This window comes from Bos mutus, chromosome 5, assembly GCF_027580195.1.
Source record: "Bos mutus isolate GX-2022 chromosome 5, NWIPB_WYAK_1.1, whole genome shotgun sequence".
NCBI lineage: Eukaryota > Metazoa > Chordata > Mammalia > Artiodactyla > Bovidae > Bos > Bos mutus.
This window is the reverse complement of record NC_091621.1, coordinates 85,615,847-85,631,861: the sequence shown is the minus strand read 5'-3', so window position 1 is coordinate 85,631,861 and position 16,015 is coordinate 85,615,847. Positions and strand designations below refer to the sequence as shown.

Genomic DNA, 16,015 nt, shown 5'->3' with positions numbered 1-16,015 from the left:
ATGACATTTAACTTGTCATATTTCCCTGATTATATTTCCAAAAGTCACTTAGCTGCCCTGCAATTATGTCTTCTCTCATTTCTATCTTTTATGCCCTCATGTTTTTCTTCAAACAACTGAGTATTTTTTTTTTGTCATTTAAATAACTTAATATGTATTTTAAATTATTTGGCTGCACAGTCTCAGTTGCAGCATGTGGGATCTGGTTCCCTGACCAGGGACCAAACTTGGCCCCCCTGCATTGGGAGCATGGAATCTTAGCCACTGGACCACTAGGTACATCCCACTCAACACCTTTAGAGATCTGTACAGTTGTTTTCCTGGTTTTTCTAACCTGTGTTATTTCCTTGCATGTTTACAATGATCTGGTTTGTAAGTTCAAGCTGGTTTGAATTTTATATGTTGAAGCTGCATGGCTGTTAACTGGTGATGCTTTCCTCCAAAAATTACCTAAACATATTTTGTAGGGAGCCAAGGGGTCCTTCCTGACCTGCCTCTTAAGAAATCTATATGCAGGTCAGGAAGCAACAGTTAGAACTGGACGTGGGACAACAGACTGGTTCCAAATAGGAAAAGGAGTATGTCAAGGCTGTACATTTCACCCTGCTTATTTAACTTATGCAGAGTACATCATGAGAAATACTGGGATGGATGAAGCACAAGCTGGAATCAAGATTGCCAGGAGAAATATCAATAACCTCAGATATGCAGATGACACCACCCCTACGGCAGAAAGCGAAGAACTAAAGAGCCTCTTGATGAAAGTGAAAGAGGAGAGTGAAAAAGTTGGCTTAAAACTCAACATTCAGAAAACGAAGATCATGGCATCTGGTCCCATCACTTCATTGCAAATATGGGGAAACAGTAGAAATAGTGACAGACTTTATTTTCTTGGACTCCAAAATCACTGCAGATGGTGACTGCAGCCATGAAATTAAAAGACTCTTGCTCCTTGGAAGAAAAGTTATGACCAACCTAGACTGCATATTAAAAAGCAGAGACATTACTTTGCCAACAAAGGTCCATCTAGTCAAGGCTATGGTTTTTCCAGTAGTCATATATGGATGTGAGAGCTGGACTATAAAGAAAAGTGAGTGCTGAAGAATTGATGCTTTTGAACTGTGGTGTTGGAGAAGACTCTTGAGAGTCCCCTGGACCACATGGAGACCAGTCCATCCTAAAGGAAACCAGTTCTGAATATTCATTGGAAGGACTGATGCTGAAGCTGAAACTCCAATACTTTGGCCACCTGATGTGAAGAAATGACTCATTTGAAAAGACCCTGATGCTGGGAAAGATTGAAGATGGGAGGTGGAGAGGATGACAGAGGATGAGATGGCTGGATGGCATCACCAACTCAATGGACACGAGTTTGAGTAAACTCTGGAAGTTGGAGATGAACAGGGAGGCCTGGCGTGCTACAGTCCATGGGATTGCAGAGTCAGACATGACTGAGTGACTGAACTGAAGGCATCCTCTGAACTAGGGTCACTTGTTCACTCACTCAATCCTGTCTGACTCTTTGTGACCCCATAGACTGCAGCATGCCAGGCTTTCCTTGCTCAAACTCATGTTCACTGAGTCAGTGATGCCATCCAACCATCTCATCCTCTGTCGTCCCCTTAGCCTCCTGCCATCAATTTTTTGTATCATCAGGGTCTTTTCCAATGAATCAGCTCTTTGTATCAGGTGGCCAAAGTATTGGAGTTTCAGCTTCAACATCAGTCCTTCCAATGAACATTCAGGGTTTATTTCCTTTAGGACTGACTGGATTGATCTCCTTGATGTCCAAGGGACTCTCAACAGTCTTATCCAATACTGCAGATTGAAAGCAAGAATTCTTCTGTGCTCAACCTTCTTTATGGTCCAACTTTCACATTCATACACGACTACTGGAAAAACCATAGCTTTGACTATATGAACCTTTGTCAGCAAAGTAATGTCTGCTTTATAATACACTTAAGTGCCCCTTTAAAAGTCTCAGGTTTAATATGGAACGCTCAGATTCAGTTCTTCCACCTTGCTGGGGTCCCAAATGAGCCTCTGCATTTCTGAGCTCATCTGAATTTGCCCTCAGTGCAATCTCTATTTAAATATTTTCCCACACAGACCTGTTTCTGACCCTCATGAACAATAAATTCTAATCCTCAGGTCATGAATGACTTGTAAGATTCAAAAGAATAATAAATTTTTCTAAAGAGCAGAGAGGACCAGATTAATTTCTGGAAAACCAGATTGCCTTTAGGGATTTCTTTCAGTAATTTCATGCCACTAAAATGGTATTTTCTGGAGGAAGTGTCTTCATATGCTCACCAGTAGAGATTTAAGCCAAAGTTTTTGTCACTCAGTCATGTCCAACACTTAGCAATCCATGGACTGTAGCCTTCCAGGCTCCCCTGTCTATGGAATCCTCCAGGCAAGAATACTGGAGTGGGTTGCCATGCCTTTCTCCAGGGGATCTTCCCAACCCAGGGATTGAACCCAGGTTTCCTGCATTGCAGGCAGATTGTTTCACAGCTGAGCTACCCAGGAAGAATAGTTTCAACAGTTACCAGTATAAACTAGGTGATCAAAGGGGAAAGAAAGTACTAAATTTTCTCTTCTAGATGGAAGAAACAACAGAAGTCCTTCCTTAAGTTGTGCTGTTTAAAATTAAGCTTATATTCCAAGGTAGCCTCTTGAAATATTAGTGGAATGTGAGTACTGGTTCTCTAACCCTCATAGAAACACTACCATTTCAGGACTTCTGCTTCTGGCTATAATGCAATAATTTGCAGTAAATCCATCTATTTGTTCTTTGAGAACGAATAGAAAAGCTGAGTTAAAATAAAAAAGCTATCATAGCAAGGCAACCAACTTGGAGAGATAGGTTTCCAAATAGAAGAGACCCTCAGAAGGGTGAGCCAAAATCCTGCAAAATGTTCTTCCATCCAGAGCATTATTTATTGACCACTGGCATGGAACAAAAGGCTAAGAATCCAGGCAGATGGATGCAGCTATTAGGAAGGCAAGCCAACAGAGCTTTTAGTAACGTCATAAGGCTGATGACACAAATACTGGAGTTTGGGGCTGCCATGGCAGCCAGGACTTGAATGTCTAACAGCCCAGTGGGAAGAGGGCAGCTTTCCCCTTGAGCTATTTGGTGAATTCCTGAGCTGCGATAAAGGCAGGAGATTAAGAAGCTAAGCAGGGAGCTACTGAAAAATCTCAGCAAGGCTTTCTACAATGCTGAGAGATGAAAACTTGGAATGAGAACATTCCAAGAAGGAATTGCTATTGTTTAGTCACTAAGTCATGTCTGACTCTTCTGCGACCCCATGGACTATAGCCCACTAGGCTCCTTTACCCATGGGATTTCTCAAGGAAGAATACTGGAGTGGGATGCCACTTCCTTCTCCAGAGGATCTTCCCAACCCAGGGATAGAACCTGTGTCTCCTGCATTGGCAGGCATATTCTCTACCACTGAACCAACAAGGAACCCTCCAGGAAGGAAAGGTCAGAGGAAATACCCCAGACTCTCAATTGGGATTTAAGGATGAGGCCAATTTGGAGACAGAATCTGACAAACTATTTCAGTTTTGAATTATCACAGATTCTGATTAAATAAGGTCATCTTCCCCGAATTATTCTACAGATACATTCCTACCTGAAACTTCATTGATACCTAAACTCCTTGCCAAAGCTCCTGGCTTCCATCTGGCCTCTGTCCACAGACCTGCTTTTATCTCCCTCTCTGCATTCACTGCTCTCCCTTTCTGCTTGTTAGCTTTGCCAGTCATCATTTAGAATCTTAAATTGTTGAAGCTTTCCATCCACACATTGGGTTTTATATCTCTTTAATTCTTTGAAAGTTTTCCCTCACTTTCTTATCATAGCCTTTAGAACACTATATATATATATATATATATATATATACACTAATAGCTTATACTCTATATCTGTTTATACGCTCCACTTGAATGTAAGTGAGAATTCTGTGAAAGGAGAAATAGGGTCTGGTTTCATCACTGCCGCATTCTTCAAACTATTTCAGTGTCAGATAGTATCTCTGGATAGTGAACACTCCATACATATTTATTAAGTGACGCTTGAGGGAAAGAAAAAACTGATACTTCGAAGCACAGAGGGTACATTGACACCAACCTGAAAAGCCCCATGCAGATCCTAGACAGGAGAAATCACATTAAGTTTCGTTCTGTACCTGGTTTAAAAGAGAAGGAAAACCTACCACCCATGTTACTCCTGGGTTTTTTGGTTGCTGATTTTTGAGGTTTTTCAAAGGGCTGTCAAAGGTCTTGGATTGTATTTTCTCTGAATTTACATACCTCTTCCTTTTGTATTTTTATATTGGGGGTGTGTGCAGGTAAGTGACATGGAGCAAGAATGTCTTTGAAAAATTATAGTATGTATAGTAAATGAAGCATTTCCTAGAACTTATAAATATCATACTTCTGGAAAATATTTTTTAACAAACTAAAAATAAAATTGAAATTTCATAAGTACTTCATTATCTTTTATATTAATAAGATAAAGCTTGCCTACTCATAGTTACACTGATTTAATATTCATCCAGTAAATTCAAGATGGGATATTTGGTGCAGCTATCTTAAAAGAATCTGCATCATCCTATAAACTGGAAATTTCAGTAACTAATTGGTTAATGAGGCTTTTTTGTTTTTAGAAGAGTCAAACCAAACACATCTGAGTGTTGCAACACTTAAAGCTTAGTTCATTCCATGATGGCACACTCAGTGAGTGAGTGTTAGCTCTCTCCTCAGTAAGTTCTTTACCTGGTCGATTTTGCTTTTTAGCCTTTACATGGTTAGAGGCAGAAACAGCGTAGGATGAAGTGAAGGATCTGCTTTTGGTGAGAGTCATCATCACTGGGTTTTTCCAAGAATCTGGATTAATAGCACTGTAAAGACAAGGTATAAAGAAAAATGAAGAAACTATCCTTTGATTACTGGGGCAGACCTTACCAGAACCCAACCACCGTTTTCATAATAGTTTCAATCTGAGTCATGGTCCAGGTTCAGTGACAGAACCACTTGACTTCCAAACCTAGTCACTAACCTAGCGACAAACTAGGTTATCTGAATTCAGTCTGTGCAACAGGGTCACAGGACACACTCTTCAAGGATACTGGGTTAACCAAGACAAAAAGAGAGCTTTACTGTTCATTCAATTACTCGGTATCCAACACCTTCTCATTCTATTTCCATAATCATGTTCCTCAAAGATTTTCTAAAAACATGGCAAACTAACTTTAAGATGCAGGTGAACTTACATTAGGTATGAATGACATGATGCTTTCTTATATACTCTTTTTAATTTATTATTCTTGGTGTAACTAAATTAAGAAATGCAAGTACTTATCATTCAAAGACAATATTCTTGCAGTATCTTGAAGGAAAAGGTTAATGACAGGTCTTTAACCAACCATTTCTTTTTCTGGTGATACCCTGTAAAGAATGGAATGATGAGACAAATTCCCTTGTAGATACTAATGGGCCTGCTACTAAAGGTAGCACTGATGCTATTTCCTAGGAGAAAGGTAATGGCAGTGAGTCTTCACTCGAGGGAATGTTTTTAGCAGGATATCCTTGCTCTGTCTAGGTATTATTGTAAATAAACCTGTAATCAATTTAAATAAATCATAAATCAAACTGGAAGGTTGGGATGAAGAACACTACAAAAAATCCATGTAACTAATGGATATACATTTTAGAGCTGTTTCAGACCAAAATTTATCTGTAGGCACTGCTCAAAACCTTACATTCTGAATCTGAAACAGAATCTATTGTAATTTCAGAGAAAAAAATATTTCGGGAAGCCATATAGACTGTCTTGGTTTGCTCCAAAGGAAAAATGCGTAGTCTACAGCCATACCACCCTGAACATGTCGGATCTTGTCTGATCTCAGAAGCTAAGCAGGGTAGGGCCTGGTTAGTACTTGGATGGGAGTAAAAGTGTCTGCTTTATGTTTTGGTTTGTATTTTGCTAACATCGGTGTGTTTTTGAGCATTAGTAAATTTGGTAATGCATAAAATCTATAACTTGCGTGATAGTAACTGGACAATCTGATCCTTGGCCAATCTTAGACTGGCAGTGTAAGCAGGATGTACCTGGTCTCTTTGAGTGGCTTATTGTAAATAAAGCTGAAATGGATGGAATTATGGGGTCATTAATGAGTAGAGATTGTCATATAAGTTATATAGTTAATGAGGTATAATTTGGAGGTGTTCTATGATCAAAATAGTCAAAATAAAGTTATGGTTTTTCCAGTAGTCATGTATGGATGTGAGAGTTGGACCATAAAGAAAGCTGAGCACCAAAGAATTGATGCTTTTGAACTGTGGTGCTGGAGAAGACGCTTTAGAGTCCCTTGGACTGCAAGGAGACCCTACCAGTCCATCCTAAAGGAAATCAGTCCTGAATATTAGTTGGAAGGACTGATGCTGAAGCTGAAGCTCCAATACTTTGGCCACCTGATGCAAAGAACTGACTCACTGGAAAAGACCCTGATGCTGGGAAAGATTGAGGGCAGAAGGAGAAGGGGATGACAGAGTATGAGATGGTTGGATGGCATCACCGACTCAATGGACATGAGTTTGAGCATGCTCATGGACAGGGAAGCCTGGTGTGTTGCAGTCCCTGGGGTCACAAAGAGTCGGACACAACTAAGCTACTGAACTGAGCTATAACCAAAATGGCATTCTTTGTGAAAGCATCATGATGTGTGTATTGCTTACAATTCTGCATATTAAGTCCAAACTAGAACATGTGCTAAGGTGAAATAACAGGACTTTTAGGGTATGCTGCACTACCAGTTTGAGACCTCTCAAAGAGGAAGATGCTGAGCATTTGCTTGGCTACTGCCTCTGTTCTTCGATTATTAGCAAATTTACTGATGGGAAAGATCTGTTACCTGTGTTCAGTCTTATGTGACATTCTGCTACTAATTACCTCATTTCATCTCCTTTATCCTTTTCAGAGAGATTTTTCTTCAACTGTTGAGCCAGATATTTTAAAATTTCATCTTTTCTCTTTACTTTAAATAGCATTTGAAAAGTGGAATGAGTTCCAGCAATTATCAAATACAATTAAGGATAGCCTACAAGATAATATTTGTTTCATATCCTTCTTGGAAATCTCATTCTAGGCAACTCACAAATGTCTGGAATTTTGAAACAATAATATCAAAGAAAACTTTGAATCTGAGATAGATAACTATATCAACTATTTCCTGATACCACTATTCCCTGTCAACTACTTTTGCTGGATTGATTGATGTGTGAGACTTACTGTGAAGACACTGTATGCAATGTTTATGAGGCCTACATGTCTTCTCAGCATACTGTATAATAAACAGATAGTGACTTTTCTATGTAGGCTTTTAAAAAGACCTTAATATTAACTGAATTTATTTTTTAATACTTTAAAGAGTTACATTATTAAAAGTGCATTAGCCACTCAGTTGCGTCTGAGTCTCTGTGACCCCATAGATTATAGCCTGCCAGGCTCCTTTGTCCATGGAATTCTCTAGGCAAGAATACCGGAGTGGGTAGCCATTCCCTTTTCCAGGAGATCTTCCTGATCCAGGGACTGAACCCGGATCTCTTGCATTGTAGGCAGATTCTTTACCATCTGAGCCACCAGGGAAGCCCTCTATATTATTAAAGCTAGCTCAAAACTGTCTACTTCTATTTTATATTTCTTTAATAAAAACATTTAAGATAGGCTCACTTTGAGAAATTTCATAAAGTGCAATAATGGCGCATCTTTAATGTGTGGGAAGTTAATGAACTTTAAGATAAATAAAATCCTAGCCATACATCCTTTCTTAATATGCTAAATATTAATTCCTTAAGAGATATTGTCAATAAAATGACAAATCAATATATATGTGTGTACATGTGTATGTATGTCCATATATACACATACATACACACTTTATAATTTACAGATACTTTCAAATGCATTCCTTTGTGTGAGTTTTCAGCTGTCTATTGATCTTTGCCTTTGTGATTAGGATCTTATTCATATATAATAATTTGAATTCCAGTGAGAAAAATAGCTTAGGGGAACCTCTACTTGATCTTCCCACACTAACACAGCATGCAAAAACTATCTGTGTGTTTGCTGTGGAAGACCTCAACCCTCCTCTACAAAAGTGGATTTTATCACCTTATCACTCATAAAAACTTCATCCTATGTCCTAAAAGTCTTACCAGGTCCTAACAGTTTTTTTTTACAGAGTTTACAGCCTGCTGTCATTTCCATGGCCAATGTGGAAGGCTTAGGGTATGATTCATTTCAAACTTAAAATTTCTCTCAAGCTTACTTTTTTTTTTTTTTAAATAAAAAACCTATTGGTATCCTTCCACTTAATTTTACTCCACTTGTGTCATCATTCCCCCTTTCCTGAAGAATTTCTTCTGGTGGGTACCAAGGCTCTGGCTACACATCTCTGAGTGGTAGGGTCAAGATCCGTCTGACTCTCAGTCCAGTGTCTTTTGACTCAGCTGGATTTAAAACCACCCAGGAGTAACTCATCCAGCTATGTACCTATAGGAACATAAGTTGAGAACTGTTTCTACTTTTCACTTCCTACTCTTGTTCTTTTGATCACTGCAGTCCTCAAAGAGCCTCAATAAAAAGACAGACATGGAAAGGAAGAAGTAAAAGGACTGACAGGGAAGAAGTTTCAAAGATTAAAACTCAAGTCAGTTTTGAAATCAGTCAGTTTTAGCAACAGGTCTAACTGAAGAACGTTTTAACTTTGGTTTATTAGTAGGGCTGGAGATATCTGAGGCCATCTTTTCACTATTTTCACCTACAGCCAAGGATGAGTCAACCCAAACCAGCTGTGTTTAGTGGTGGTACCATTGCTACTTACTGACATACGGTTTTCCCTTAAAGGACTAAATTCTCTTGAATGAATTTTATTATTTTTTATTAAATTTATTATTATTTTTATTAAAATATTATTTGTTATTATATTTTATTATATTTATTTTATTCATTTATTTAATATATTTAAAATAATATATATTATTATTATTTATTAAATTTATTATTTTTTATAATGGTGAAAAAAGTTGTATCACTCTCAGATGTTATATCAGGACTTTTAATAGGATAGTGAAATTAAGGAAGAGTAAGTTAGTGGGAAAAGTCATACCTAGGCAGGACATCAATGAGCACTTTTAGGAAAAAGGGAATGAGTGGGATTGTATGCCATTCCTTTTCTATTTTGAAAATAGTTGATAAGGAGCATTTATTTCATAAAACAGAATGACAAAATCCTTAGGAGTTAAGCTCATAAAAGTTTTTGAAAGCCTCTTCCTCATGTTGATTTCAGTTTCAGCCTCTAATCTCATTTAACTAAGAGAAGAGAGGAGTAGGAGAAATGAAATTTGATGAGAAGTAACAAATAATAACAGAAAGAAAGGAGACATTTAAGAAAGCTTGAATGGATTTTTGGTAGAATCATTCTATGGATAGTAAATAAAGGAGCATTAACTATACTATGACAGGAATCTTGGCAAGGTGTGCTGATAAAATAGACAACTTCTCTAAAGATGTATACCAAGAACATAAAATTCATGTTTTTAAGCAACAAATACATAACTATAATTTCCTACCACTTATCAGTATTTGCTGCTATAAAAGTCAACAGTCAATATTTTCATGGGAAAATATTATTAGTGACCTATAATTTTGAACTTCAGGAAATGTTCATGAAACAGATTAACATCCTCCTATGGTGATGTTTTGAAGTTTCACAAACATTATGTGAACTCATGTGAAAGAAAGAATCATTCATGCTTGCTTCTGATTCTATAGGTTTATTAGATCATCAATAATATTTAACATGAAAGAAACCAATTATGTTTTTAAGTAAGAAAGCAGGAAAAGTTAGCAGTCGTTAAAAATTCCATTTCTTTGCCAATTTCAGAATGGGGCTTTATATTCAAAGCCAGGGTCAAAAGAAAATCACATCTAATATTGTCATCATGTAGTTCAATAAAGATATGGTAATTTTTCAGTCATTAGATCATTAATAAAACTGATGTAATTGTTTCAAAAACCTGAAATCGTACATGGTAAGTGTTCTCATAATTATTATTCACATAAAGTATGTTATTTCTATGCCAAATAGAAAAGGACAAACGCAGTAGCTTTCTCTGAAAGAATTTCTCTCATGATGATGTTTTCTTCAAAACTCTTTCTAGATCTTAGTATTATCTTTTCTTTAGCTTTGGTAATTCTGATTTTTTAACCACTTTGTAAAATTAGAATTAATATTCTAAGTAAATTGTATTCTATTTATTTTTATTGATGTACAATCAAAATATAACATTATATTTGTTTTAGGCACATAACATGATGATTTGATATTTGTATATACTGTGAAATGATCACCACAATGTGCTGTGTGCTTAGTTGTATCGACTGTTTGTGACCCCATGGACTGTAGCTCACCAGGCTCCTCTGTTCATGGGGATTCTCCAGGCAAGAATGCTAGAGTCGCTTGCCATTTCCTCCTCCAGGGATCTTCCCAACCCAGGGATCAAACCCAGGTTTCCTGCATTGCAGTTGGATTCTTCATCATCTGAGCCACCAGGGAAGCCCAAGAATACTGGAGTGAGTTAGCCTATCCCTTCTCCAGGGGAACTTCCCAACTCAGGAATTGAACTGGGATCTCTGCATTGCAGGCAAATTCTTTACCAGCTGAGCTATCTGGGAAGCCCAATAAGTCTAGTTAATATCCATCTGGTGGCTTAGATGGTAAAGAATCCACCTGCAATGCAGGAGTACTGGGTTGGGAAGATCCCCTGGAGAAGGGAATGGCTACCTGTTCAAGTATTCTGGCTTGCAGAATGCCATGGACAGTCCATGAGTCTCAACAAACATCTTTGTACATTTTTTTTTCTTCTGATGAGGACTTTTAACATCTATTCTCTTAGCAACTTTCAAATATACAATATAGTATCATTAACTATAGTCACCATGCTGTACATTCCCACAACTTAATTATTTTATAACTGCAAGTTTTGATCCCCTTCACTCATTTTGGCTACCCTGAACCTCTGCCTCTGACAATCACCAATCTGTTCACTGTCTAAATAAAGTTTAAGTTAAAAACTGTTTGAACATATTTAGTTGCTCTTAGAATGAACTACCTTTGATCTGATTTTCTGCCCTTCAAATAATGCCAGCAGAGCTGGTCTGGTGAACTGGGGGAAATCTAACAATCATTTGCAAATGTTAGGTTGGATACATTTGATGTAAAAATCCAACACAGATCTCAGTCCAGGTAAAATCTAGTCTGTCTTTATTCTGGGTTCAACTTTACCCATCCAAATTTACAGTAGCAGACATCACTTCAAGTCACTGTCCCCATTTATACTTAAGGCCATACAATAACATTTAAGCATAATTATCTGATATCAATCCCTATACTGCTCTGGATTTAAACCAGATACCTTTTTCAGTTTCAAAGTGGGCCTCAAATCAATTATAATCTTTTGGGCCTCCCTTCCCCTGTAATTTTTTTTTGCCATATATTATAAATCTTTATTAATGATCATTTTTCATAATTAAGTAAACAATCACTTTGGATGCTACTATATTTTACTTTTATATATATGTATTTTTTTAACTTTTCATTTTGTACTGTGGTATAGCCAGTTAACAATGTTGTGATAGTTTAGGTGCACAGCAAAGGAACTCAGCCATGCATATACTAGTATCCATTCTTCCCCATGCTCCCTTCCCATCCAGGCTGCCCCAACACTGAGCAGAGTTTCCTGTGCATGTAGTAGGACCTTGTGAGTTATCCGTCTTAAATACAGCAGTGTGTACCTGTCCATCTGAAACTCCCTAACTGTCCCTTCCTTCCATCCTTCCCTCCCCCCTGGAAACCATAAGCTCATTTTCTAACTCTAGGAGTCTATGTCTGTTTTGTAATCCCCTGTAATTTATAATTAATTTTTGATAAGGAACTTCTCCTAGAAACATGAACCCAACAGGAACATCACCTAACCTGGATGAAGGTGCTTCATGCAGCTTGATGCTGGCACTACGGTCCCTCCGGACAGGGGCAGGCTCCAAAGTGGGCAGACCTGTGGCAGAAGTGGTGGTGGTCCAAGTTGATGAAACTCGTCTCAGCAAACCGGGGGGCAAACTCCTCCTCAGGCGCTGGGAAGAAGGAACATTGATTTTATTACCAAGCATATTTCCTATCACTAACTTCTATGTAATATAATGAAAGAAAATGAGTTTTTAATTAGCAATGAATATATTAAACTATATTGGTTGAATATCATATCTCTAAAATTTGGGCACTCAGAAATTCAATAAGGAACTCTGGCCAAAATCAATTAATGTTATAAAAATAACATTTTGGGACCTTCATTTCAATGATTATATAAAAATGGATTATGAGAAATGAGAGCCATTTTGGGCTAATTTTATTGTCATATTTGTCCAACAGGGCTTACACACCTATAAATATTAATATATAACTTATTATGAGCTGCATTTCTATTAACTAGGACAACTGTTGTTATACCAAAGTGTTTATTGATTTAATTGATTTAATCCTTGATTTAGAAATGATGGGACCTATAAAGGTAAAAGTGTAACTCACAAGATGTACCACCTCTCTTGTGGTTAATATGACTTAAGACAGACAGGCATTTGGGTAATGTCATTAGGATGAACATCTTTTTTTTTTGAAAGGAAAGTATAATTTCTACAAACCACTAAACCTGAACAGAAGAGCTGACTGGGACAGACCAGGAGTGGGTGTGAAGAGACTGAGAAAGGTGCAGCAAGAAAGTGAAGGAGAGCAAACAGGAAGTGGGCATGGTTCACCATGCAAACCACCATTCACCCCAGCCCCTCCCAGGGAGGAGAATGTGCCCAAGTCCCCCAGCCTGCCCTCCACTCTTTTTCTCTGGTCTCAAAGGCAAAGTAGTCTGCTGACTAGGCCCCCTCTTTGACCAACTCAAGTTTAGTCCATAACCAGGTCTTTGGGAGGGAGGGTAGAAGTCCTCCAAGAACCTGAGTTCCCAGAACTGGGGGCTCCCCTGCATGTCTGGTGCACTGTGGTGATGAACACCTCTTAACAGAAGACTCTGCTAGTTGACCTGCGATTCCCCTCTTTGTCATTTCTTCTCCTACCATAGCCTAAGTGGGATTTGTGACACCCTCAGCACTCAGGCATGATTCTGAGTTCACCAGGATGAACAATGACCCTCCAAAGAGAGTCTTAACCTTAAAAATGAAAGGGAAGGTAATCTAATACAACTACAGCAATAATGATGAGGTAGGAGCTCATTATTTTATTTGTGGCCGGTGACTCCTAGAAGAACAATTGTGCAAGCAGAGTTTAACAAAGAGTCTGCTCTTCCTGAAGACAGTAAAAGCTTTGAGAATTAAGTATATGGCACCTTGGGATTCAAGAATAACTCTGATATTAAATAGTTTCCAAAATCTCTTAAAGATATATACCCTAGGAGGGAATTCAACAGGAAGAGAAAATGTCAAGCAATGTAAATATCAGGATTCTTGTCTGTAAATCTGTCACTGACTCTGTGTCTATTTTGAGACCCAAAGGAATCAGTTTCTCTTTCGCCATCCATTTATTTTCATATCATGTTAGCCCTATATTTCTCAGAGAAGTAGATGTTCAAAGGAAACTTAAAAAACACCTAATTGACAAAGTTACTTGAAGGACACAGTCCTGAGTCCAGAGACCCACAATGGCAAGAACACAGATGTTACTGACTGACCATCAGCTCCAGGGCACAGCTGCTTATTTACCAAATAAAGAACTGTGTTGGATATACCTGAGACCACTGAAATTCTGGTTCTTTTCCTTTTTTTCTCATCTTTAACATGACTTGTTTTCAACTAACACTGAGGTCTAAACTGGAGGCAGAACTCTACTCCCTACAGCTCACTTTTGTAAAATTCTCATATCTTATATGTAAAAAGAAGAAAATACATGAATCACTAAGGCCAACTTCTACTTTAAATAACCGAAAATATATAGAAAACTATAAAACACTGGTGAAAGAAATCAAAGAGGATACCAATAGATAGAGAAATATACCATGTTCATGGATTGGAGGAATCAATATAGTGAAAATGAGTATACTACCTAAAGCAATTTATAGATTCAATGCAATCCCTATCAAGCTACCAACAGTATTCTTCACAGAGCTAGAACAAATAATTTCACAATTTGTATGGAAATACAAAAAACCTCGAATAGCCAAAGCAATCTTGAGAAAGAAAAATGGAACTGGAGGAATCAACCTGCCTGACTTCAGGCTCTACTACAAAGCCACAGTCATCAAGACAGTATGGTACTGGCACAAAGACAGAAATATAGATCAGTGGAACAAAATAGAAAGCCCAGAGATAAATCCATGCACCTATGGATGCCTTATCTTTGACAAAGGAAGGCAAGAATATACAATGGATTAAAGACAATCTCTTTAACAAGTGGTACTGGGAAAACCGGTCAACCACTTATAAAAGAATGAAACTAGAACACTTTTTAAAACCATACACAAAAATAAACTCAAAATGGATTAAAGATCTAAATGTAAGACCAGAAACTACAAAACTCCTAGAGGAGAACATAGGCAAAACACTCTCTGACATACATCACAGCAGGATCCTCTATGACCCACCTCCCAGAATATTGGAAATAAAAGCAAAAATTAACAAATGGGACCTAATTAAACTTAAAAGCTTCTGCACAACAAAGGAAACTATAAGCAAGGTGAAAAGACAGCCTTCAGAATGGGAGAAAATAATAGCAAATGAAGCAACTGACAAACAGCTAATCTCAAAAATATACAAGCAACTCCTACAGCTCAATTCCAGAAAAATAAATGACCCAATCAAAAAATGGGCCAAAGAACTAAATAGACATTTCTCCAAAGAAGACATACAGATGGCTAACAAACACATGAAAAGATGCTCAACATCACTCATTATCAGAGAAATGCAAATCAAAACCACTATGAAGTACCATTTCACGCCAGTCAGAATGGTTGTGATCCAAAAGTCTACAAGCAATAAATGCTGGAGAGGGTGTGGAGAAAAGGGAACCCTCTTACACTGTTGGTGGGAATGCAAACTAGTACAGCCACTATGGAGAACAGTGTGGAGATTCCTTAAAAAACTGGAAATAGAACTGCCTTATGACACAGCAATCCCGCTGCTGGGCATACACACTGAGGAAACCAGAATTGAAAGAGACATGTGTACCCCAATGTTCATTGCAGCACTGTTTATAATAGCCAGGACATGGAAGCAACCTAGATGCCCATCAGCAGATGAATGGATAAGAAAGCCGTGATACAGATAAACAATGGAGTATTACTCAACCATTAAAAAGAATATATTTGAATCAGTTCTAATGAGGTGGATGAAACTGGAGCGTATTATACAGAGTGAAGTAAGCCACAAAGAAAAACACCAATACAGTATACTAACGCATATATATGGAATTTAGAAAGATGGTAACAATAACCCTGTATACGAGACAGCAAAAGAGACACTGATGTATAGAACAGTCTTTTGGACTCTGTGGGAGAGGGAGAGGGTGGGATTATTTGGGAGAATGGCATTGAAACATGTATAATATCATATATGAAATGAGTTGCCAGTCCAGGTTCGATGCACGATACTGGATGCTTGGGGCTGGTGCACTGGGACGACCCAGAGGGATGGTATGGGGAGGGGGGAGGGAGCAGGGAGGAGGGTCCAGGATGGGGAACACATGTATATCTGTGGCAGATTCATTTTGATATATGGCAAAAACCAATACAATAATGTAAAGTTAAAAAATAAAATAAAATAAATAACTGAAAATCAAATAAATTCTTCTAAGTTAAAAATTTGTTGGGTTTGGGAAAGACATGAGGGTACTGTGAAGCCTACCATACTAAAAAATCAAAGAGGAAAGGAATCTCGCATTTTAGA

The 16,015-nt window shown here is 37.9% G+C and overlaps 1 protein-coding gene across 3 annotated transcripts in view; it reads right to left on the bottom strand.

The window, feature by feature from the left end:
• PDE3A (phosphodiesterase 3A) overlaps nt 1-16,015 on the bottom strand; it is a 376,263-nt gene that overhangs the window by 59,389 nt on the left and 300,859 nt on the right. For all 3 annotated transcript variants that reach the window (XM_005911912.3, XM_070371160.1, XM_070371161.1), the window contains exons 4-5: nt 12,054-12,208; nt 4,792-4,916 (exon numbers count right to left, since the gene is read on the bottom strand). In XM_005911912.3, the coding sequence (XP_005911974.3) occupies nt 4,792-4,916; nt 12,054-12,208 (280 nt within the window). The remainder of the gene's footprint in view (nt 1-4,791; nt 4,917-12,053; nt 12,209-16,015) is intronic.